We start from the raw sequence: 22,036 nt of genomic DNA, 5'->3' as shown, positions 1-22,036 counted from the left end.
CCGCGGGGGGCGGTTGGCGCAGCCTCGGGTGAGGGTGTAGGATCAGGTCGCACTGTAGCTTGCATCACGGAATCGTAAAGGTTGGAAAAAGACCCCCGAGAGCTTCTGGTCCAACCCTCGTGCAGGCACGTTTAGATGTCACTGCCGTTTGCCTAGCGGTGGTGATGAACAAAAACACGGCAGCAAGAATCCTGAATAAGGATTACCTCTGGATTCCTCCATCTCTCCAACTACTCTGCCAAGAAAGCAGTAACTCGTTCAGAGGGGCCGCCTCTGGCTTTGCTCTTCCCTTACCTGCTGGTCTTATGGAGCCACCAAGGATCCACAGACGATTGCACTGCCAGCCCCTCCTCGTGACTGGGACATAGGTCCCAGCTTCTTTGCTTTTATCTTGGTACCAAACCTCAGCCTACAGACACTCAGCTTAATCACTTCATGCAGACAAACAGGATTCTGTGAAAGTAACACAGCAGCAGGCCCCTCCACATCAGTCAAATAACCATACTGTCATTGTCCAGTATTATGGAAAAATGCAAAAGCTCTTTATTAAAATAGCAAAGCAAAGCTGAATTATGACAAACAAACCACAAATACAGACCAATCGGTCCATACAAAGTTTCATTTTCCACTTGCCTCTGAAGGTATTAATTTCTCCCACCACAGACTCACTGAAGAATCAGGAGGCTCTCATTCTGGAGTCCTGACAGAGCTCTCCCCTTTCTCTGATTCAGACCCTCACATCCCTTCCCTTTCTGCTTGCCACCTGATGGACTTCTGTTGCCAGGAAAGGAAACACGTCCACACCCTGGTGAGTCAACCATCGCTCCTCTCTAGGGTAAGGCCCCAAAAGCAGCACTCAGTTCCAGGATCCTGAGAAGCCAGGAGGACAGTTTTGCCATTTCTCATAGTGGAATTAAATCTTGCTGCATTTTGGCCACAGGAACTCTAGTCAAGGGCTGCAGTTCATGAGGAAGAATACAGAACTCTCTCTTTCTATGTCAGTTGGTGTTGTAGAGGCTTGAACAATGTCCTAAACCCAGGAATCCAACACAGATATGGATTGCCACTGCACAGCAGTCCTCCACAGAGCTGTTCGTATATATAACAAAAGCACCTGTACTGCCCATCACTACAGCCAGGGCCATGGAGCAGCAGGGTAAAAGAGACAAAGTGAGCCCTGTCAGCTGCTGCTTGCATCAGTAACCACTGGCTATAAAAAAGATCCACACTATCAGTAGCTTCTGGGTCCCATGGCTTAGAGTAAATGGCTCCCACATACAGGGAACTGTAAACACTGCTAGCAATCATTTACAAGGTTTCATTGTGAACAGACAGCCCTGGCATTCAGACAAGTGTTTCAGAATGACCACTTCTCAGGGAACATACAACCCAACTGGTAACAGGGTATGCTGACAGACTGGTGCTGTGTAAAAGAACCCAGAAATTGCTTCAAATGCTGTAGCAATGCAAGGGGAAGGACTCCAGATAAAACTCAGACCCACAAGCCTCTATATCCTAGCCTTGGCTGGTTCCTTCCTCCTTTCCTCTATGCTGTTGGGAGCAAGGTTTCTGAAAACCAAGAAGGGTTTTCAGTTTGCAAGCCTTCATCTCACCCCCAAAACTGTCCTGCTTAGAAAGAAGAGGCTGTACCTGAGTTGCTCATCCTCTTTCTGACAGCAGGTATCTGGATTCTTTAAGCCACACTTTCATTTCCTAGAACTGTGGGTTCTTAAGGGAGAGCCCTGCACATATGCCATGATGGCATTCTGCAACAAATTTGCTCGCTGGGCCTCTTCTTCCCTCATCCTGGAGATGTCAGCCTCTCTCATTCTCAGCTTCTCCAGCAACACAGAGATTTCACCTTCTTTGTCCAGCAGTGCCTCCCGGTGACTGCTTGATAAGACTGTGAAAGAAGAGCAGCATTGGTAGAGAAAGTTTGGGTGTCCCTAGAACAAACAGGAATAACAGATAGGCACAGCCAAAGACAACAGAAGCAGGAGTAATGAGTACATTAGACAAGCTGCAAGGCAACTTCAGCTGCAGGAGCCTATGGGAGAGGTTTTGCAAAGATGTTATACTTCACTGTGCAGGAAGTGCAAACATTTCGCTTGCTATGCAGCTTTAGACAGTTAATTTCTAAGTCTTGGTCTCTATACAATGAGGATAAGAATCCTTGCAAATACATGAGGATAGAGAGTAAAATTCATGGTTGTATTCAAAGACAGGAATCACCTCTGTCACTATCTGTAAGCATCGCTCAGTTCCAGGCCCACTCTAGGGTACTAACCATTAGCATTTGAAAAGCATGAAGGGATGTATCACCTTTCAGCTGTCTCTCCAGGGCTGCAATCTTCTCTCTCAGCCCTTCCTGTGCTGTGCGTTCAGCCTGTAGGTGTCCAATCTGCTCCTGTAATTCCACTTTCACTTTATTCACTTCTGTCATTTTCTCCTGTTCCTTACTATTCAGGTCCTGACATACAAAGACAAATAAATGATTAACCATACAACTTCAGCAATTTGTTCTGCCCCTGTGGTGACCGTATCTCTGCTCCAGTCCAAATTACCTGCTGAAGTTCCTCTATCCGCCTTCTGAGTGCATCAGTGTGCAGGCTCAACTGACTGGCCTTGGCTTGAGCCTCACTAACCATTTGTTTTTGTTTAAGGCAGCAGTTCTGAGCTTCATCCCGTGATTCAGTCATCAGCCGCAGCTTCTCTTCTAGATGTTCTAGTCGTTGCTGCTGTAAGACACAAAGAAAAAAAGAAAATAAATCAATCCTATTTCATTCCTGTGAAGGGATACTCCCATCTTTGTTCCCGGCGCAGTGAACTCTTGGTTCAGTCAATTGGCCCTGAAGAACAAGCACAGGATGTATCCATAATAGATATAGCACATATCCCTTGCATTCCAGAGAGAAACCAAGCTACTTTCCGTTGACTTGAACCCTGCGCTTCCTGGGTTTTGAGGCTGTCTCCTCACCATTTTATCAGGTGTCCCTATTTTACTGTTCTCACCATACAGGGATGATATGTTGCAAAGTACCCCCCAAAAACCTCTTGATGTTTCACAGGTTTTTCTCATATCTCCTTTTGTTGTTTGTGTTCTAAGGGAAAGCATTTTGATGGAGATGCTGCAAAGCCCAGCTCACCGGCTGAGAAACAGAGGCATTTCCTTGTTAGAAGCACCAATAACACCTCTGGCATTCACACCTCCTCCATATCCTGAATGGCTCTGAAACAGCACTGTATGCAGCTAAGCAACTGTTGTGTCCCAACACAGAAACAAATGGCAGCTTTTATATGTTTTTAACTCTGTAAAGCATTTTCTTTTGTGCTGTTATGTATAAGTAAAAATCCTAATAATTTTTGGTGTATTTTCCTCATCCCTCATTCTCTTGTACAGTATTGACCTCACTGCCATTTCCACAAATTTCAACTCTGCAGTGATATTTTTTATCCATCAGCAGTAGCCATCTGGGAAAATTCTTCTAAGTTTGGAGAAACAGAAACAGCACTTGAAAGCTGCTGTTAAACAGGATCTACACCTGGCTGCTAACTTCGAAAACTGGTAACTTAGATGAATTAGATGAACTCTGCTATGACAACATCCACATAAATTCTGTTACTACTGGAAAGCACAGAGCAGGTGGGGACAGTGGTTACATTCTGGAGACAATTCAAAGCAGACTTTTCAGGATTCCTTCCTCAGAAATCAAACTATTATTAGGAGAGTGAAGCCCAGAGGAAGGAGCTACACTTACCAGCTTCCTAAGACAAAAACAGGCTAGGCAGCCAAATCCAATCCTTCCCACAGAGGCAGGGCCCACAAACAGTCCTTACCTCATCCAGCCGTGCCTGATTACGAACTTTTATTAACTCTTCCTCTGCATGTCCTCGCTCAGTGAGTGCAGCTGCTTTGACTTGGCTCAGCTCCTGCCACAGAAACATGAAAGATCATTCCATGTAGAAAAGCTGCATCACTGCAACACTGACCAGCAAACATTAGCAGCTTCCAGTTGCAGGCCACAAAGTGACACAACTTCCTCTCTCAGTCAGGGGCAGGGAAAACAAACCCAAATGACATACTTGCCCTGACACTGTCACCTAAATTCAGTGAAAACTTCAGTTATACGGGGGCAAGTAATAGGTGAAGCTTTCCAAAGACAAGGGAATGGGAGAGGGCAGCATTAGATCTGCCAGAACAAATCTGGAGAAACATGCTCCTTGGGACCCCACAGGAAACCCAAAGAGTTAAATCCTGAAGAGAATCTAACCATGTTCAAAGGAAACTTTATTTTTGTTCAGACAGAATCTACAAGTTCCTCCATGGAACCTTCTCCTTCCTTCATCCAAAACAGTAAAAATAATTTTAGCCAATAAACTGAATGCCCCAGTTGCTGTCTTCTGTTCCTCTCCAAAGCACATTACAGTCTTTACATAGGTCATCATTAGAAGATTCCACAAAACACCCATGGCAGCCTTCTCCTGCGCTACCTGAGCATTCCAGTGCTCCTAGAGCACCCATTCTCACCTCCTCCAGAGCTATCCTGATGGCCTCCAGCCTCTGGACCCTGTCTTGCAGAGAACGTTCACTGGCCTCCATGTGCTGTGTCATATGATCCACCTGCAAAGCATCAGAAACCACTTAAACAAGTGCCGGAAAAAACATTCACATCTCCAGGTATAACGGCATGGCCATTCAGCACGAAAAAGAACGTCCTCCCGTTGACCCAGCTACCATCGAAGAAAAACACCTCCCTCCCTTACAGAACTCCACTAAGAAACTACAATACGGACAGAATCATGGAATCATAGAATGGTTTGGGTTGAAAGGAAACCTTGAAGATCAAATTCCCCCCCATCATAGGCAGGGATATCTTTCACTAGATCAGGTTGCTCAAAGACCCATCCAACCCAACTTTGAACACTTTCAATGACAAGAGTATCCACAACATTTCTGGGCAACCTGTCCCAGTATCTTACCACCCTCATTGTGAAAATTTTCTTCCTAAAATGCAATAAAAATCAACCCTCTTTCAGTTTAAAACCGTTGCCCCTTGTCCTGTCACTCGTGAAAAGCCTCTCTCCATCTTTCTTATAAGCCCCCTTTTTATATACTGCAAGGCCACAGTAAGATCTCGCTGGAGCCTTCTCTTCTCCAGGCTGGAAAACCCCAAGCTCTCTCAACCTTTCTTCATAGGAGACATGTTCCAGCTCTCCGACCATTTTCACTGCCCTCCTCTGGACCTGCTCTAACGGGTATGATCTAGCCTCTAGAAACCGGGAACCTTAGACAGAGATCCCTTTTAAGCCAAGTTTAACGAGAGGGAGTCTGAGTTCTCATCTTCAAGCGATACAAAACACCAGAGGTTCATTTTCAAGTTGTAGCGTAACTAATATCTACCTCCCCTATGTTTTCTCTTACAAGATTTCCAAACTTTCAGAGAAATCTACTGAGCTAATTTTATTTTTAAGGGATTTGACACCTCAATAAACAATCCAAACAGAGTTGATCACAGCCTCTTGTCCTCTCCACATTCAGACTGAATTCCCCTAAAACATGACAGAGAAGATGCTAGCAAGCTGAGCCCTCATAAATGTTGTTTGAATACAGCATGTATGTCTTAATTGCTCCAATAATGCATCTCTACTTCAGTAAGCATGACAAGATTGCTTATTCGCAATTACCACTATGCACAGCAAGACTGACACATGGACCAGTCTCCACACCTCTTCAGTAGTCACATACCGCTCTGGCTTATACTCTTGCTAACTGGCGGAATGCTCTGCTTGTAGCAATGGTCTATTATTCCCACAGAAACTCTGAATAGATTAATTTTAAGAGCAGTTGACAGCAAACAATGGTCTCCAGAGGCCACTGTATGTCAGGACCAAAGAGAGACCAAACTCAGGAAGCTACAGAAAGGCCATTCTTACCTCTTTTAACCGAAGTGATTCCATGTCTTCAAGACTTTGTTTTAATCTTCTCTTCTCCATTTCTAGGCGCTCTGAGGATTAAAACCAGGCAGATCATAGAATGGTTGGGGTTGAAAAGGACCTTAGATATCATCTAATTCCAAACCCCTTGCCATGGGCCGGGACACCTTCCACCAGACCAGATTGCTCTAAGCCCTGTCCAACCTGGACTTGAGCACCTCTAGGGATGGGGCATCCACAACTTCTCTGGGCAACCTGTTCCAGTGTCTCATCACTTCACTCATAATGAAGAATTTCTTCTTTACATCTAATCTAAATATACCCTCCTTTATTTTAAAACCATTACTCCTTGTCCCATCGATACACTCTGTCATAAAGAATCCCTCTCTTCAGCTTTCTTGTAGGGCCTCTTTGGGTACTGGAAGATCACAACCAGGGCATTCCAGCTAGGCAGGCAATACTTACACTGTATCACAAACTCTTCCACCCTTTCTCCTTGGCTAACTCGCACCACTGACTCACTGAAAGTAGCAACACCCCGTGGGTGCCCATGAGCTGTTTTTGCTCCTCCACTTACCCTCAGCCTGCACAGCCCGCAGCTTCAGCTCTGCTGTTGTGTCGGTCAAGTCTTGTTTCAGCTGGAATAACTGATCCTGCTGGACTTTGCACTTCTTCTCCAACTCATCCACCTAAAAGGAAATGACCACCACAAAAGAGTTTCTTCTCCTAGTAGCAAAGCAAACTGGCTGTACAGAACGACTAGCAAAGACACAAACATGAGTTAAAGCAGAAGACACATGCACAGCAGAGGCGAGCAATGCCCAGGTTCCACCTCTCAGCCTTGAACTTTCTTTCTTACCTGGTTTCTTAGAAGCAAGTTCTTCTCACTGCAAGCAGACAAGTCACGGAAAAGCTTCCCTTCCCGATCAGCACCTTCCTGCAAACAGCATAAAAATTAAAAAGAGCCTGTACAGCCCTTAATTCTTTGCACTGCAAACTTACCCTCAACCAACACCACAACCAATTAAATCCAACCTACCCCACAAACACCATGACTCCTCTCCATGCCTATAGCACTATCTAATTTACACAACGTTTGTCACAGCAGGTGTGACTAACCCACTTATAGTAAGAATGATGCTTGCCTATCCCAACCTGCATCCCCCAAATCTACACAAACGAGGTATGACCTAGAACCCTGCTCTCAAACCTAACTAGGAATTATCCAGCCCACCTGCTTTTGCTGCTGGAGCTCTGCAAAGTGGCGCTCAACCATGTTGGCTTGTTCCTGTTTCATGGCACTCAGAAGCTCTCCCAAATTGTGCACCTTCTGCTCAGACAGAGCCAGGGCAGCTTCAGTCATCTGCAGTCTATACAGAGAAATATTTTTCAGGACCCTTTCTAAGGGAGACACTTCCAATGAGCTCTCTAAACTACATGGTACAAGATGTTAACATGAATTTGGCACTGGATGAAATGGGGATGGCCAAATGAAGCAATTTTTGCCCCTGGGTAAAAGACACCATAGACCTTTGCACCCAGCAGCCTCTGCAAACACTGACCTGGGACTTTTCAGAGCCTGGTGTTCTGGTGCCCCATCCCATTTGCAATGAGATGTTTTCCCTGCCTGGACCCCTCCAGGATTTGCCCAGTCTCACAGAAGAATAAAGCTGGCTCTTTTATACCACTGCAAGATTATCTAATGTTAGGGATAGAATTTAAACCACGGGTAGTGAAAGTGAACGATTTACTCTCTGCATTAGGGACATGTCCACTCTGATGCATGGCACAATGAAACTACCTTTAGCTGAACTGGCCAGTCTCATCAGTGTTTGAAGTCCAAACACTGTCATGCGCATATGGCTCTACACAGTCTAACACCACTCCTGGGCAGTTCCAGCTCGTTGCTCCTAAACACAGAATCTTGTTGGTCAGGTTCCTCCATGTCTGCAGTGGTTTCTCAGAGGACACTGTCAACTGACAGTGGAAGCAGGTATAGTCTCTTGCCAAGCTGTAAACCATGCAAGGAACATGTCCCCATCCCATCCCCACAATCCCTTTACTCTTTTCACTTTCTGTAATTCACTTGTACTTACAGCAATGCACTATGTTTTTACTTAAAAATCTAAAGGCCTGATCTGGCCATAATTTCTGGATATTACTGCAGAAATTATTAAGTGAAATACTAAGCCAGCCACTCTACAATATTAGCTAGCCTCTTTCTTAACAGCTCTCCTCAGCACTGCCTACACAGCATTGAGCACTGAGAAGATTAACGTTTTTCTCCTCCATACTTGGCTTTCAGTGAATTCATAATAGAGTGCTGTTCCTTCAGTGCTTCCTGCAGCTGGCTGACTCGTCCCGCAGATATCCTGCATTCGGGGAGGGAGAGAGAGGAAAAAAAATGTGGCTAATTTCTGTGAGGAAATGGGAAGGGCCCGATTCTGCTATCAAAAAGCAGAAAGCACTCAGAAATTCAACTCACCTGCCACTCCTGGCTATTTCTTCTCTCTGTTTGTCTATAGTATCCATCAAATCTAAGAACTGTGAACAAGGTGAGCATCAGTGAGAAAATGAACCTCATCAGCTTGAAGCACTTTTGTGTCTCAGCTTTCTCTTCCTAATGACAGCAGGAGACAGGTCAAGCCACTCTCTTGAAAGAAATCAAACTGGAGGTTTAAATGGTTCCTTAGCATGTCAGACTGAGGTCATTGGCTAGACTCTACACAATTAAGGGTGAGAAGGAAAACAGACTTCTATTTCTAGGTTTTCACTCCTTGGAAAATACCAAACCAGTTACGGCACAAGAACTGAGAGCACAAATATGAGTGAAAAAACACACTCAAATTCCTCCACAATCCAGACTGAATACGCTCAGCAGGGGATGTGTCAATACCTACACTGGCATGGATTTGATTCCTGAGCAACCTAGCTCAGAGGAAGAACCCTATTTACTAAACAATGCTGAGTACTGTTCGTAAAGATGTATGTGCAACTTCAGGTGCACTAAACCTGTCACTAAGTGGTTCATGGGGACTGTGAGGGAAAGTACTGGATTTCAGCCATCCAATTTGAATTGCTGACATATAAGACTGCTGACCTGCTTGGTCTTCTCATCCTTCAGATTCAAAATCTCCTTGCTGAGCATGCAAGCTCGGTTCTGGGTCTCACTGAGGATAGTCTGACGGTCTTGGTTGTGATCCAGGGCTTGTTCTGATGCAGAGAGAGGAGGAGAACATGCACATGTTACTATAGCAACAGAACAGCAAGCACTGCTGGAGGACCTAGTACTCAAAATGACAAAAAAAAAAGCAATCAAGCTTTTGGTGCTACCAAAAGCACCGGGACAGTGGCTCCTCTCAGGCAGGTCCATGTACAGAGACTGCTCTCACCTTACAGAGGCAAGGCCAGGGCATAATCAAAGAGACCAATGTGGGGTAATCCAACACCCCAGTCACAGGAGAACCAGTGACGAAGGACAAGCTGCATTAGCCATATCCAAACTTGTCTACTCAGGGGCAAACTTAAGCCCCAAGTTCTCCCATATTAACGTGGCATAGCAGTCTTTAATTCAATCCAAATTATTTTTTCCTCTTGCTGGTAAAAGTAACATCTCCAAACTGACTAGCTCTCATTAGAGGGCAAGAAGTAGCAATGTAGGGCACTGTGTATATGTTGTCGAGAAAAGGAGAGGAGAAGGGATAGCTCTCTTCTGGAGCAGCAAGCGCTCTATATCCCTCAAGTGCTACATCCCTCATGTGAGATAGGAGAGGAGTTACTGATTCCTTCCCATGTGTTTAGGGACATGGCTTAGTGGACTTGGTAGCGTTAGCTTGATGGGTGGACTTGATGATCTTAAGGGTCTTTTCCAACCTAAATGATTCTACGATTCTAAGTCTTACTTACCCACAGCTTTCAGGATGTCACTGGGAACGTTGTTCCCAGCCAGCTCCAGCCTCTTCAGGGTCTTGTTGCTGCGCAGGCAGTTCAACAAAGCTCGGCCACCCAGAAGCCCAATATTGTTCCAACGCAAATCTATACAGAAAGCAAACTTTCAACCCAGTAGTCACACATCTGCTGAAAAATACAGGGCTCAGGAGAAGCCATGCTCCTTATACTTCTGCATGCAGTGCTAACTAATCCCATAAGGTCTCATCACATACATATATGACTACTACCTCCCTTTTCAAGATGAATGAAGGGGAGGGAAAATAATTGGCAAAGCAAGAATGAATCTTAAATGCAGGAAACCATCACAGTTCAACAGGTACACAAGTTTGTCCCTCAAAATTTCATCTCGTGAGCTTTCCTTCGACAACCACAATCTATGGATGAGAAAGAACCATCACCAAGAGCCACGTTTTCCTAAATGAAATTCTAGCAAAATTCCTTAGTAAGAACAAAGCCAGTGTAAGGTAAATTCCAGAGTCTGGCATGAGGCATGCCAACAGGATCTAGAAATGGGAATTAACCCATTGCGTCCTCCCAGAAAAACTGTTCTGCTCCAAGCACGCAATCTTCATCTGCAGTTTTGGTTCCAGAGATCCCAATTACAGTTCCCGCCCTGCAAAGCACTCTGGACTGACAGGAACTGGGAATGATTGCTGACTGGTTGGCAGGTATCAGGGCAGGCTGCAATGAGCCTGTGCACACACATGCATGTGCGTGCATGTAGGCAGACAAAAACTAGTCACTCTTACCCAGCTCCTGTAGGCTAGCATTTCGTTTCAGTGCCATGGCCAACTCTCCTGCCCCATGATGGTTGATCTGGTTATTGCGCAGATCTAGTCGCTGGAGAACGTTGTTTGCTCCCAGTCCCTGGCAGAAAAAGGAGAAGCCCTCCTCCCACACGCCCAGGCTGTTCCATTCCAAGATTAGGCTAGGGAAAAATCAAACAGGACAGGAGTCTACAAACTGACAGTTGCAAGAGCTTGAACAACACCCGGATCATAGTACTCATTCATACACCCAGCTCCCCTAACAGAAACTTAGTTTCAGAGAGCAGGGTGCTGCTAGAAACCTGCAGCCTCAGAAGGGGCTCCAGTTCTCGTTCCTTCACCTGAGCCATACTTCACAAGAAATGGAAAAGCATGACATTCCTCCTACCCCAAGAAATACATCTTCACCCCTCATTCTTTTCCAATTTTGTGTTCCATTTGGCAGGAATAATAGAAAGAGAGACAGATGCATTTTTTTTTTTTTTTTTTTTTTTTTTACCTCCTGATGGATTTGTTCTGCCTAAGAAGTTTTCCCAAAGCCTCAGCTCCCATGGTTCGCAGGTTATTTCCCTGAAACAAAAGTCCTGGGTGATCAGTAAATTACACACTGCCCCAGTCTAGCTATCCTATCAAGCAAGGTGTACACCACCAGGTGTACTCCAGCTGTAATACTGACTTCAGTCAGTCAAAGACGGCCTGTGTAGTATTTGTTTCATGTATCAGACAACCTTCTGGAAAGTGAAACACACCTGGAGGAACAGTGGATACAGTTGAGAAAGACAGGTCTGATGCAGTTTAGGACTGTAGATCCAATAGAACAGCTATGTGCTAGAGGAACGCAGACAGAAGGGCACTCTCGTTGCACAGCAATTATCACATCTGAAAGTGCTTGTTTAGTCCAAACCCTGGGCTAGCAGAAAGACACTAGCCAGCTGGATAAACTCTACAGAAGAACAAATTAACTAGTAACCCGCTGATTAACAGAGAAACCTGAGGAAAAGCCTACATCTGACCATGTAACAACTGACAAAAAATCTACAGTAATAACTTCCTATCACAAAAAGCAAATAAAAACAAAGATGAACTGTGAGGTAATTCTGGGAAGTTGTGATGCAGTGTTAGGGAGGCAAAGACTGAGTCCCAGTAAAACAAGAAATATACGGAACTACACATCTTGCAGAATAATCCTGCGCTCGAACTGTCTATTTTTAACTCTGATTAAGCTTGTATTCCCCTTTCCTTCCCAATCTATTTGTCTTAATTTTAACCTAACGGACTCACCTTCAAATCCAAAGATTTGACTGTGGTGTTAGAACACAGACCATGCAACAGAAGTTTCACACCTGGGTAGGGGAAAAAAAAAAAAAAAGAGGCGGCAGCTCATTATTTGGTATGTATGTGCAACCCTCTGCCCTAGATAGAAAACATTCTTTACAACAGCTACTTCAGAAGCGGTTGCTACAACAAAACGTATCACTTAGCAAATGGCCAGTGTTGCTGCTGGGGAGGCAGGAGCCTGAACTTTCAGGGCAGTTTTTTATCTACCACCACAGAAAGAAGAATCTGGGTAGAGAACTGCATGTCACCCCATGGGCCTTCCTATCTCAGGCATGGAAACAGTCTGTGCCCAGACAGGCCACATGGACAAGGCACTTGCTCTCGCTGGCTTACTGAATTCCTGCTCACACAGTAGGGACCGAGCAGAGAATCGCCCCGTGGCTGACAGAACCCCTACCCAATGTGTCCTGGAATTAACGATCTAGCAGTTAAAGCTGACTAGCATCTGAAACTTCCTGAACTGGTAGCTACGTCCAATCCCTTCTATTCAAGTTAAACACCTGGAGACATACTCTCGAAGACAGAAGGAAAACGCTTCTGGCCAAAAAAAAGGGATTTGTGACCAGCTTCCAACTACGCTGTCACCTCACTGCCCAGTCACAGGCGGGGCAGGTCCATTTGCTTGGAATAATTCGCTCTTCCCCAGACGTGCTCCCTGCCGGCAGACGGGTCCAGGTCCACAGCTCCTCCTCTACCGCTGGTGGGCCCCCGACAGCCCGCGGGCTGCGGTGCAGCTCCCTAGCCGGGGGCACCCCCCGCGATCGCGGCGGGCGGAGGAGAGCGGGCAGGGCCGCGGCCGCACGGACGGGCCGCACCCGGGAGCGGCCGCCGGGGCCCGCCCCGCCGCACGCTGCGGGCCGGCTCCCGCGCGGGGAGGGGGGAACGGCCGGGGCCCCGCGCCCACCTTCCTCGCTCAGGCCGCAGTCGCCGAGCGCCACCTCGGCGAAGGGCGCGGCGCCGGGCAGCAGCCGGCCCAGGGCGCCGCACGTCTCCAGCGAGAGGCTCTGCGCCGCCAGGTCCAGGCGGCCGCGGCCCGGCGCCTCGCCGAGCTCCCGCAGCCGCCGCAGCACGGCCTCCTGCGGCGCCGCGCCGCCGGCCGCGCACAGCCGCGCGTAGGCCCGCCGGAACTCCTCCATGGCCGCGGCGCGGCGCCACCACCCGCCGCCACCACCCGCCGCGGGGGGCCGCGCCCCGCCCCCCGCCGGCCGCACTTCCGCGGGGCGGGGCCGGCCGCGCGGGCCGCCATGGAGGAGCGGGACGGCGGCTTCAGGAAGGTACGGCGGGACCGGGCGGGACCGGGCGGGACCGGGCGGGGGCGGCCCCGCCCCGCTCAGCGGCCGTTCTCTCCGCGCAGGAGACCGTGGACCGGCTGCTCCGCCTGCACTTCCGGGACGACAAGACGCGAGGTACGGGGGGCGCGGGGCGCGGCGCGGCCCCCCCGCCCCGCGCCCGCCTCCCGCTAGCGCCTTGTCGTTGCAGTTAACGGCGACGCTCTGCGGCTGACGGCGGAGCTGCTCAAGGTCTTCGTGCGAGGTGAGCGCGCAGCACTTGCTCCCGGCCCGCCCGCCCCGTGGCAGAGGCCCGTTACCGGCCCGAGGGGCCCCGCCCGCCCCCCGTTCGCTCCGGTGCCGCAGCGGAGGAGCCGCGTGCCCGCTGCCGCGCCGCGCTCCGGCTGCTGCCGAGCGGCCTCCAGGGGGCTGGCGGCTCGCCCTCCCGGAGCCCCAGCCTCTGACCCCTCATCGCAACCCCCCCCGCCGCCTGTAAGCCCCCCCCCAACGCCTCCGACCTTACGTTTGTACCGCAGAAGCAGCGGCACGAGCAGCGCGGCAGGCTCAAGCAGAGGACGTGGAAAAAGTGAACATTGAGCATGTAGAGAAAGTGCTGCCACAGCTGGTACGTAACTAGAACCCGAACTGCACGTTTACAGGATACGGACGTGGACTGAAGCTGCTTAATCCTCTTCCTTGTGGGAGGTGTAACAGTGAGCCATCAGCTGTGCTAAGTGGCTTGTTGATTAAAAAACTAAAGAAGCTGTTGCGCTTTCCTTACAGCTCCTAGATTTCTAGAGACCCCATGAAGCAAATGTGACGTGCCAGCTGCCAGCAGAAGATCCTGATCTGACAGTGAACATCTGCCTTAGTATACTCAGAGTCTAGCTCTAGGAAGAACAGCGTCATCACCTTCTTTCTCTGCCATACGGCTTCCATTTCCTCTCCTTTACCAAGCATGACAAAGCCCTAGGCAACTATGCTATCAGATGTTATTTTTAAAAAGAGGCTGCCCTACACAGTTTTGATAGACTGTAATTGGTTTCCATGTTGCTGCCTTACTCCGTGAACAGTAGCCCGTACTTAAGAGCATGGTAAAGTGCTGTTGCTTTCTCAGCTAATGTGAGAAACAGGTGCTGCTTCACAAGAGGAGATGTATGGAAAGACTTAATGGCTGGAAATGTCATCCAAACATCAGGCTCTCAACGCCTCAGCAGGCAGCTGTGGCAGAAACTTGAGGTTCAGCTCCAAGTCTGCCTAATGAATAGGTTGTTAACAGGAGCTCTGTTACAGGCTCCTGCCAAAAACAGGTATCTGATCTTTGTTTTATAAATAAACAGTGCCTGTCCCTCACTACTTTCCAGTATTTCTCCAGCACTGTGACATCAAAGAATGTTCAGAACCTTTTAACCATTTGATATTCTCCTCAGAAGCTGCTTCCACTCTGCTATAAATTTGTTCTCACAAAGAAACATCAATAAATCAAAACCAAGTCTCCCTCCCTTGTGCAGGCTCTTTGCTGTAATTAATCATCAAAAGTCAAGTTGCTTCAAAGACTTGCACAGTTTTACCCTCACCCACCCTCTTCTCTAAATCTTTGTAGGATGAAAGGAAAAAGGACAGAATAACAAACAGCATGTGTGAGAATCCCACATCATGGGACAGCTCGGCCCCTCAACCAGTGGGGGGGCTGGGGGCGGGAGCTGTGAAATAAGAAACCTTACACATGTAGGGAGGATTCACACAACTGAACTGGCTTTGTTGGGAAATACATAGCTTGCTACATAAAAAGCAGCTGACACTAGTGTCTTAAGGGTTGCACATTGCTGCTGGCTATCTGTAGTCTTTATAATTAGTAATAGTGACTTTTTTTCCCTCCAACTGGCAGCTGTAGCAGGCAAAGGCTCAGTAGGTCACTGTACTCTTTCATCTAAGAACCATCCAGGTCATCACTCCAGACACAAATCACTTGGAAACTTAAATAAAACCACAGTTTAATACACATTCTTTTTGGTGACAGTACCAGTTTAAGCAGTGCCCCAACCCTCTCCATTGCAGCCTCTTTGCCAAGAGAACTGTTTGTGCAGCTGTACAACGAAACCAGTGAAGTAACTGACCTAGTTCAGCATTCAGCCCCACAACCAAGCTGTAAAAAAAAGTCAATAGCAAAAAAAAAAAAAGCACATAATACTACCTTTGAATGCCCAACAACCCCAAAAATGAGTTCAGCTACTACAGCAGAAGAAAGATTGAAGCAAATCTGGTATCTGCTGGTATCTGCATGTATTGCTCTGTGGCACAGTAGGAATCCTTGTTAGCAACTACCTTATTGAAGAGCCTGCAGTTTTTAAGTATGAGGGCCTTATTCCTCTTAAAGAATCCACTCCTACGCTGCCTTATCTGCATTCCTAATCCTCACTTCCCCCATTCTGACTCCTAGTGGCATACAGATCTGTCAGTCTACTTCCCTAAAAACGCAAGAGTTCAATTACCCAGCCACCAGCATTCTTGACTGTAGATGACTGCAGATCTGAATGTTAGTGGTAAAGTGGTACTGTAACAGCAGCAGTTAACACCCCCCCCCCCTTTTTTTTTTGCATAGGGAAGGGGGAATAAGACCTCTGGTCCAGCTGTTGGAAGTACCATTTTTTCATTCTCCTGAAAAAGGAGTAGATTAAATTGTGTTTAGTGCATTACAGTGTTACACAAGGGAGACGCACAGGCAGAACTGACTGAAGTAGTGCACACACAGCAGGATGAACGTGGCTGCAAGAGTCAAGAGGGAGAATGCTACCTCCTCACCAGAAACCTCTTTTGACTGGCGTAGCCCATTAGATTATAATTAGATAAACCAGTATCTTGACTTTTAAATTATTAGAAAGTTCACTCTGGGGATCTGGTTAAACCCAATATTGATCCTGCAGCTGTTGCTCATGTCCAGCCACAGCTAAAAAGAAACTGCCGAGATTTTTTAGTGTCTCTCTGTCTGATTAAGTCACATCTAACTTTCTGTGAACAGCAGTTAGGTCAAGATAGACCAGACACTAGCTCCCTAACCCTCATCCCTGTGCTTAACCCAAGAAACTGCCCCAATAATATTGATACCGTTATCCAAACATTTCCCTCTGTTTGCCTGTAATACGTACTTGCAGGTGACAACTATGGTGCTTGCTCTTTTATCAAAACTGTTGGAATCAAAATAGCTAAGCTAGCCGTAACTAGTTGACGTTGCCTGTGCTCTTCAAAAACAAGACTAGCACATTTGAAAGCCCAGCACAACTTCCTACCAATCAGAATGCTCCCATTTATTCTACTCCAGTGAATCAGACAACACCAGCACAAGTATATACACACCGGCACACCCGTACCTATACAGGAGCCAACCTATGGTTATTTGCCTCCAATATATCCCGCATGAACTCAGCAAAGTATCTCTAGCTACAATACACTGCTGACTTCTGTGAAAAGAGCAAGCGTAACATAGCACCTGAACCAAGATAGATAGTCCTGTGGAATGCATGCTCAGCCCACACTAAATCCACTAAAGTAGTAAGTTTTAAACATTATTTTAGTTTCTTTTGTTTTGCTGTAGTATGTCTTTCACAGATATCCTGTTAAGTGACAGAAGGGCTTGCTTTCCACAGAAAGGATTCAGAGCAGCAGCTCTATAGTGCTCTTTCGTTCTCCACTGCCAGAGGCTGTGCACCCTCCCTGTTTATGTTTAGGTGTCATACAAGAAATCAACCAGCATTTTTGCATTCTGCTCCCTACATTTGGACTCTCCTTTTTCCTCTTCCACCTTTCATGCCTTCCCCTCCCTCTAAGTTTCTTCAAAGCATCTGGGAGCATTTGGAAGTAATTAGACCTGAAGGGAAATGTTGGCCAGACTGGGAGACAATTACAAGTGCCAGGAACCCTGGGTGCCCTTTCTAGCCACTTTGAAGTTCATTCAGATGGTACAAAGCTCTGTTTTGCTTTGTCGGGGAAAAAATGGGAGGAAGGGAATGAGGCATGACAGGCCCATTGAAAAGGGAACAGGTTCCTGTGAACTAACAGAGAAGCAACAGAGAAGCAGAGCACTGGGGGAAGGAACACATCATCAAAGAGACCGACAAAAAGGCCTCCTCTGGACACTGCGCTTTATTACATCTACGAATCGTGCAGATGCACACATAGTTTAGGGAACAATTGTCTATACAGGGAAAATGGAAAATATGTTATTACTGTAACAAGGAACCCCAGCTTGTCCAATATGAATCACCAATCCATGGAGAAAACTTCAAATAAAATACAGCACCATGGCTACAGTGGCACTATACAGTTCATATCCAATATAAGCACAGTTCTAAACAGTAATACCCATTCCATTACAACATCTGCAGGAGGCAAAGATCAGGACTAGCACTTCCCTCTGTATACACACTAACTGCATTGCAGAGAACAGCTACTTTTCTGTGGAAGTACTCAGACCAAAGAAGAAATCTGTAGATCGAAGATCACATGAAGAGACACTTTTATGGGATTTATTTTTTTTTCTGATTATACCCATAATTACTGATGTTAATTAGGTATAGTGAAAAATAAAGCACAGAGCTTGTGGCAGAAAAACTCTGCATGCTTTCTATTAACAGATACCTGTGTTCTTCATTAAAAAGATTCTGGCAAATGAAAGCAATACAAACGCAGCAAACCAAGCAGTTCACAGGAAAAGCCTATTTGAGCTGTCGTGATATAAGTGCTTCCTCTGAACTGACTTTCCAGCCAACTATGCCCAGAATTACCAGCAGCACTAACCCTAGCCAGCAAAAAGCAGAGAAAAGTCTTGTTCTAGGCAGCACTAAGCTATAGATAAAACTGAATTAATTGTACCTTGCTGCTAGAGTTCAGGAAGCCAGACTCCACTTATCTTTGAAGGCTGAACTAGGGAGATTCGAATTTAAAAACATGGATGGAAGCAAAGTCCTTCAGAAAGATTATCTAGGAATCATCTCCCCCTCAATTCTCTATTCATATTATTTGCATGCAGGAAATCTTAAATTTAACCTCTAACCTTGCTTCTGTAGTCACAAAGCCCATAAACAGGCCTCCCACTCCTCCAAGAGATGAAACTGGCAGCTGAAATAGCAATTTTCTGTTTATAACTTATGTTCATACAGATTAGGCCTCTCCTGGGCCACCAACAATTTCTTACAAATTCTCAAGTAGTTCATCAGGAAAGAGGCACAGCTGAATGCTCATTGCACCCCAAAATGCTTCATCTCTTCCCACCTACAACACAAACATAAGACCATTAAAACACTTAACCACATAGTTTGCACTGTCATTTCTCAATAACATGATCTCATTCTATATGTTGCTGTGTTCAGACAACAGTTGGGTAGCATGGAGAAGTAGTTCTTCAGCAAGTGGAATGGTGAATACAACATAACTTCCAGGAAACAGAATTCCATCTTACATGTTACTGACATAATTATTAGAATATGTTAATAAACCTTCATACAAGCTGTTTGTGGATAACCTACATAGGTAGACAAGATGTTTTGTGCTTTATCCAGATCATCTTTACTTGGAAAAGAAAGTTCTACTCAAGTGAAACGGTTCAAGCATACTGGAAACAGGAAACAGTAAAGATACTGTTTTCCACATAATCTGCACCAGTAATCCAGTACCAGTCATAGACTCACAGAATAGTTTGGGATGGAAGGGACCTTAAATATCATCTAATTCCAACCCCCCTGCCAGGGGCAAGGACACCTTCCACTAGACCAGGTTGCACTAAGCCCCATCCAACCTGGCCTTAAACACTTCCAGGGATGGGGCATCCACAACTTTTCTGGGTAACCTGTTCTAGTGCCTCACCATTCTCATAATGAAGTATTTCTTCCTAACGTCTGATCTAAATCTACCCTCTTTTAATTTAACCACTGCCCTTTGTCCCATCAAGGACAGATCAGCTATAGCAGGGAAACACACACAGACCCACTGTTTGCAGCCTTCCAGTAATCGCTTCACACCTTATGCTATGCTGCTGGCCCCACAGAATCAAGTACTAAAATTCTAACGGGAAACTAAAATTTCGCATTATTAGCCAGGGAATTTCAGATAATGCTTCCTAGTTTTATTGCTTTTTAGGGGGGTTGACTTAGCTTTTTATTCTTTGCCACTGCATCGGAAAATGAATATTGCCAATTGTTTAATTCAGGAATGCTTTTTTCAGTTCCTTCATATTTTGTATAAATTCTCATATAAAACCACACAAACTATTGGTTGGGACTAAAACCAAGGCTGCAGTTCTCTGATGAGGAAAAAAAACATAATGGAAGTTTGGGTGCAATCTCAACTATAGAAAACCACTACTGCTCTGAAGTAAAGAGACCAACAAAAAGACCAGCTCAAAAATTAAGAGAAAGGAAAGGACTAAAACAGACTATGCCAGTAAAGGACAAAGAACTGATGGAGGTTTAACAGACTACACAGGCCATTTGTAGATAGAATGTCATGCCTATTAGTATTAGTATTTGAACTATACTGGCATAGTTAAGAACTCAGAACATTACCTCCAGAACATAGTTAAGGATGCTGCAAGCATAATGAATTAGACCTCAGGCTCAATGCAGCCTAGAAACAGCATTCAGGTGCTTCTCCAGTGAAGGCTTAAGTTTAGGTCACAAATTGGTTTGTGACTGACAAGCACTGAACCATGTATATATCCTGCAAGCCTTCCGTTGACATCTTTAAGAACAGTGTCAACATCCAAAGCATTTGACATAGAGGAGCCTGCCTTTCTGTGGAGTTCAGCAGGAGAAGAACTCTCCTCTGATTTCATGCTACCTGGCAGCTTCAGCCATTTCGGTATTTTCCCAGGGACCCTTTTCAACATTTGTGGAGCTTCATGCACTCTTGCTGGTTCTGGTTGCTCATCAGTTTTTTTGTCACTTCCTGCTTCTGGTTCAGGTAGGGATGGAACTGTTGATTCTAAAGATGATGAGGCAGAAGGAACTAATGACTTGGACAAACATCTGAGGAGAAAATAAGCAAATTGAATTAAACTTCATTTTTTTCATAATAGCCCCATGTAAAGCCCACCTTTAAGCTTTCAAAGTCAGATTGAAAAGGCTCTTCCTTTTCGTAATAAAGACCTTAGGATTACTTTAGTCACTGAATTCCTGCTTTACAAAGAAGGATTCTATGATTCATAAGCTATGAACTCAAGTATGACTGTATGAAGGAGAAGCTGAAGTCCTAGTATCTGTCTTCAGATCATATTACTTTTTAGAAAGATGGACTCACTTCATGCCTCCCCTCCCTGTAAAACTCATTTGCAATTCTATTCAGTCCCAACATACCTGGCCACTAATAAATCAGCTGCAGAAGGGGAAACTGCAGAGCTCAGCAGGTCCGATTTCAGGTAACAATCTGTTTAAAATGAAATCCAATGAAATACAAATGCTTGTTTGGTAACAAAGACATCAATCACCACAGAATCACATAGCTCTACAATCAGCAAATACCGGCTGTATACTAAAATCTCCTTCCACCAGCTGACAAATAAGATGCTTTTAAACTATGACAGTTTCTTTCACAAGTCAAGGTGCTCTGTTTCATCATTCAAAACTCAAGATAATGACATTTTCTTCCAGTGCTCACTGCATCTCAGAAGCTATTACGTGAAGCTGCAGCATTCTTTAATCTCTGGGACAAACAGATTCTATGCATAAACCACAGGCATCAGAGAACTGAAGGTTCAAATCTGTTCTCCCGTCTCCAGCTAGTCTACTACAACAGAAGGTCTGTAAGAGCATTTCACAGGAGGATTCTTCTATCATTCTTGTCCTCAGAGGAGATAATGCCTATTCCATAGGCTAAAAAAAATCTCACAAGAAGGGTACTATATTTACATTTGTGGTCAAGCTAACCAGTAATCAAACACAATTCTTGTGGGACCAGGCTAGCTCTGAAGAGCTTCAGCCATTCTAAATGGGAACAGTTACCAGCAATCTCAAGGATTGCTTTTTTTTTTTTTTTTGGGGGGGGGGGGGGGGAATCTGAATGTACAGATATAATTTTTCTCATTCTTCTATATAGGTGCAATACTATCAGCTAAAGAAGAGAGGAGGTTCACTCACCTCTGCGCTCCTCAGATCCAAAATGAATGACAGCAGCTGGAAAGAGTTTAGCCTGCAGTAAAGGGGAAAAAGACACAACTGACTGTAGATGTTTTCATGGTCCACTGTGAACGTTAGAAGCTGGTTAGACAATTATGGACAATTCAGATTAAGATCAGGTCACTGAAACATCTATAATTCAGAAGTCTGAACTTGTGTAAAGCACAGGACACTCAGATATTAAGCAAAACTGTACAATGTAGCTATTCTACTACATACAGATGATGAGACCAGTATAGCAATGTGCTCATTGTGCTAATGACCTGCTATTTGTTTTCAATCTAGTCTAAACTGCTAGTTCCTACCTGTCAGAGTAACTGCTATATTCAAGCTTTTTTTTTTTTTTTTATCCATTTAGCTCATTATGTGATCTAGGTAACTGTAGGACTGTGTAGGACTGCCTCCTTTACATCTGCATTTATCACGCAACCTTTATTTCATATCCAAATGCTATTATTGATTTTGCATTTATACATTTATCTCCAAACCAGATAAAAACAAAAGCAGAGTGTGCCCAGAACACCAGTGTGATTCCTGTTTTTCAACAACTCCTCAGTGACTATTATGTGAGATGTCAGTCAGCCAAAGCATAATTCATTTAGCATGCACTTTA

General features: G+C 45.5%; 3 protein-coding genes across 14 annotated transcripts in view; 1 reads left to right on the top strand and 2 right to left on the bottom strand.

Annotated features, from left to right (window-relative positions):
• Positions 1 to 520: 520 nt before the first annotated feature.
• Positions 521 to 13,126, bottom strand: LRRC45 (leucine rich repeat containing 45). Of its 5 annotated transcripts, none has more exons than XM_066980396.1 (17): positions 12,895 to 13,126; positions 11,934 to 11,995; positions 11,152 to 11,222; positions 10,635 to 10,813; positions 9,841 to 9,969; positions 9,035 to 9,147; positions 8,420 to 8,478; positions 8,229 to 8,306; positions 7,169 to 7,304; positions 6,794 to 6,871; positions 6,512 to 6,623; positions 5,935 to 6,005; positions 4,529 to 4,621; positions 3,838 to 3,930; positions 2,565 to 2,738; positions 2,323 to 2,470; positions 521 to 1,946 (listed from the first exon to the last, which is right to left on the bottom strand). In XM_066980396.1, the coding sequence occupies exons 1-17, from the start codon at positions 13,124 to 13,126 to the stop codon at positions 1,858 to 1,860; spliced, it is 1,917 nt and encodes a 638-aa protein (XP_066836497.1). In that variant the 3' UTR covers positions 521 to 1,857. The 5 variants fall into 5 exon arrangements, with proteins under 5 accessions (XP_066836497.1, XP_066836495.1, XP_013053412.1 ...); XM_066980394.1 differs by having other exon boundaries at positions 521 to 1,903; XM_013197958.3 differs by lacking the exon at positions 12,895 to 13,126 and adding an exon at positions 12,491 to 12,515 and having other exon boundaries at positions 521 to 1,903.
• A 47-nt stretch (positions 13,127 to 13,173) lies between these two features.
• Positions 13,174 to 14,755, top strand: CENPX (centromere protein X). The gene is made up of 5 exons (XM_066980454.1): positions 13,174 to 13,264; positions 13,345 to 13,396; positions 13,470 to 13,523; positions 13,795 to 13,883; positions 14,042 to 14,755. Exons 1-5 carry the CDS (start codon positions 13,235 to 13,237, stop codon positions 14,054 to 14,056), a joined length of 240 nt encoding a protein of 79 aa, XP_066836555.1. The 5' UTR covers positions 13,174 to 13,234; the 3' UTR covers positions 14,057 to 14,755.
• A 480-nt stretch (positions 14,756 to 15,235) lies between these two features.
• ASPSCR1 (ASPSCR1 tether for SLC2A4, UBX domain containing) overlaps positions 15,236 to 22,036 on the bottom strand; it is a 55,909-nt gene continuing 49,108 nt past the window's right edge. For 4 of the 8 annotated variants that reach the window (XM_048050280.2, XM_066980400.1, XM_066980401.1 and 1 more), the window contains 3 exons: positions 21,385 to 21,436; positions 20,605 to 20,674; positions 17,381 to 20,277 (listed from right to left, as the gene is read on the bottom strand). In XM_048050280.2, coding sequence (XP_047906237.2) covers positions 19,890 to 20,277; positions 20,605 to 20,674; positions 21,385 to 21,436 — 510 coding nt within the window. In that variant the 3' untranslated portion in view covers positions 17,381 to 19,889. Of the gene's footprint in view, positions 20,278 to 20,604; positions 20,675 to 21,384; positions 21,437 to 22,036 lie in introns of all 8 variants that reach the window. The other 4 variants (XM_066980397.1, XM_066980398.1, XM_048050276.2 and 1 more) reach the window with 2 other exon arrangements.

Source organism: Anser cygnoides, chromosome 19 (genome assembly GCF_040182565.1).
Source record: "Anser cygnoides isolate HZ-2024a breed goose chromosome 19, Taihu_goose_T2T_genome, whole genome shotgun sequence".
NCBI lineage: Eukaryota > Metazoa > Chordata > Aves > Anseriformes > Anatidae > Anser > Anser cygnoides.
Note: the sequence above shows the minus strand (reverse complement) of the source record. Positions and strands in the feature narration are given on the sequence as shown.

What these genes read in the sequence shown, in the direction of transcription:
- LRRC45 (XM_066980394.1), bottom strand. Translation starts at nt 13,126, where the DNA reads ATGGAGGAGTTCCGGCGGGCCTACGCGCGGCTGTGCGCGGCCGGCGGC. An exon ending in AGGATGAGAAGACCAAGCAG is followed by an intron (nt 8,479 to 9,034) that starts GTCAGCAGTCTT and finishes CCTTGTTCACAG; the next exon opens with TTCTTAGATTTGATGGATAC. An exon ending in AATCACTTCGGTTAAAAGAG is followed by an intron (nt 4,622 to 5,934) that starts GTAAGAATGGCC and finishes GATGCTTTGCAG; the next exon opens with GTGGATCATATGACACAGCA.
- CENPX (XM_066980454.1), top strand. Translation starts at nt 13,235, where the DNA reads ATGGAGGAGCGGGACGGCGGCTTCAGGAAG. An exon ending in GGGACGGCGGCTTCAGGAAG is followed by an intron (nt 13,265 to 13,344) that starts GTACGGCGGGAC and finishes CTCTCCGCGCAG; the next exon opens with GAGACCGTGGACCGGCTGCT. An exon ending in GCTCAAGGTCTTCGTGCGAG is followed by an intron (nt 13,524 to 13,794) that starts GTGAGCGCGCAG and finishes TTTGTACCGCAG; the next exon opens with AAGCAGCGGCACGAGCAGCG.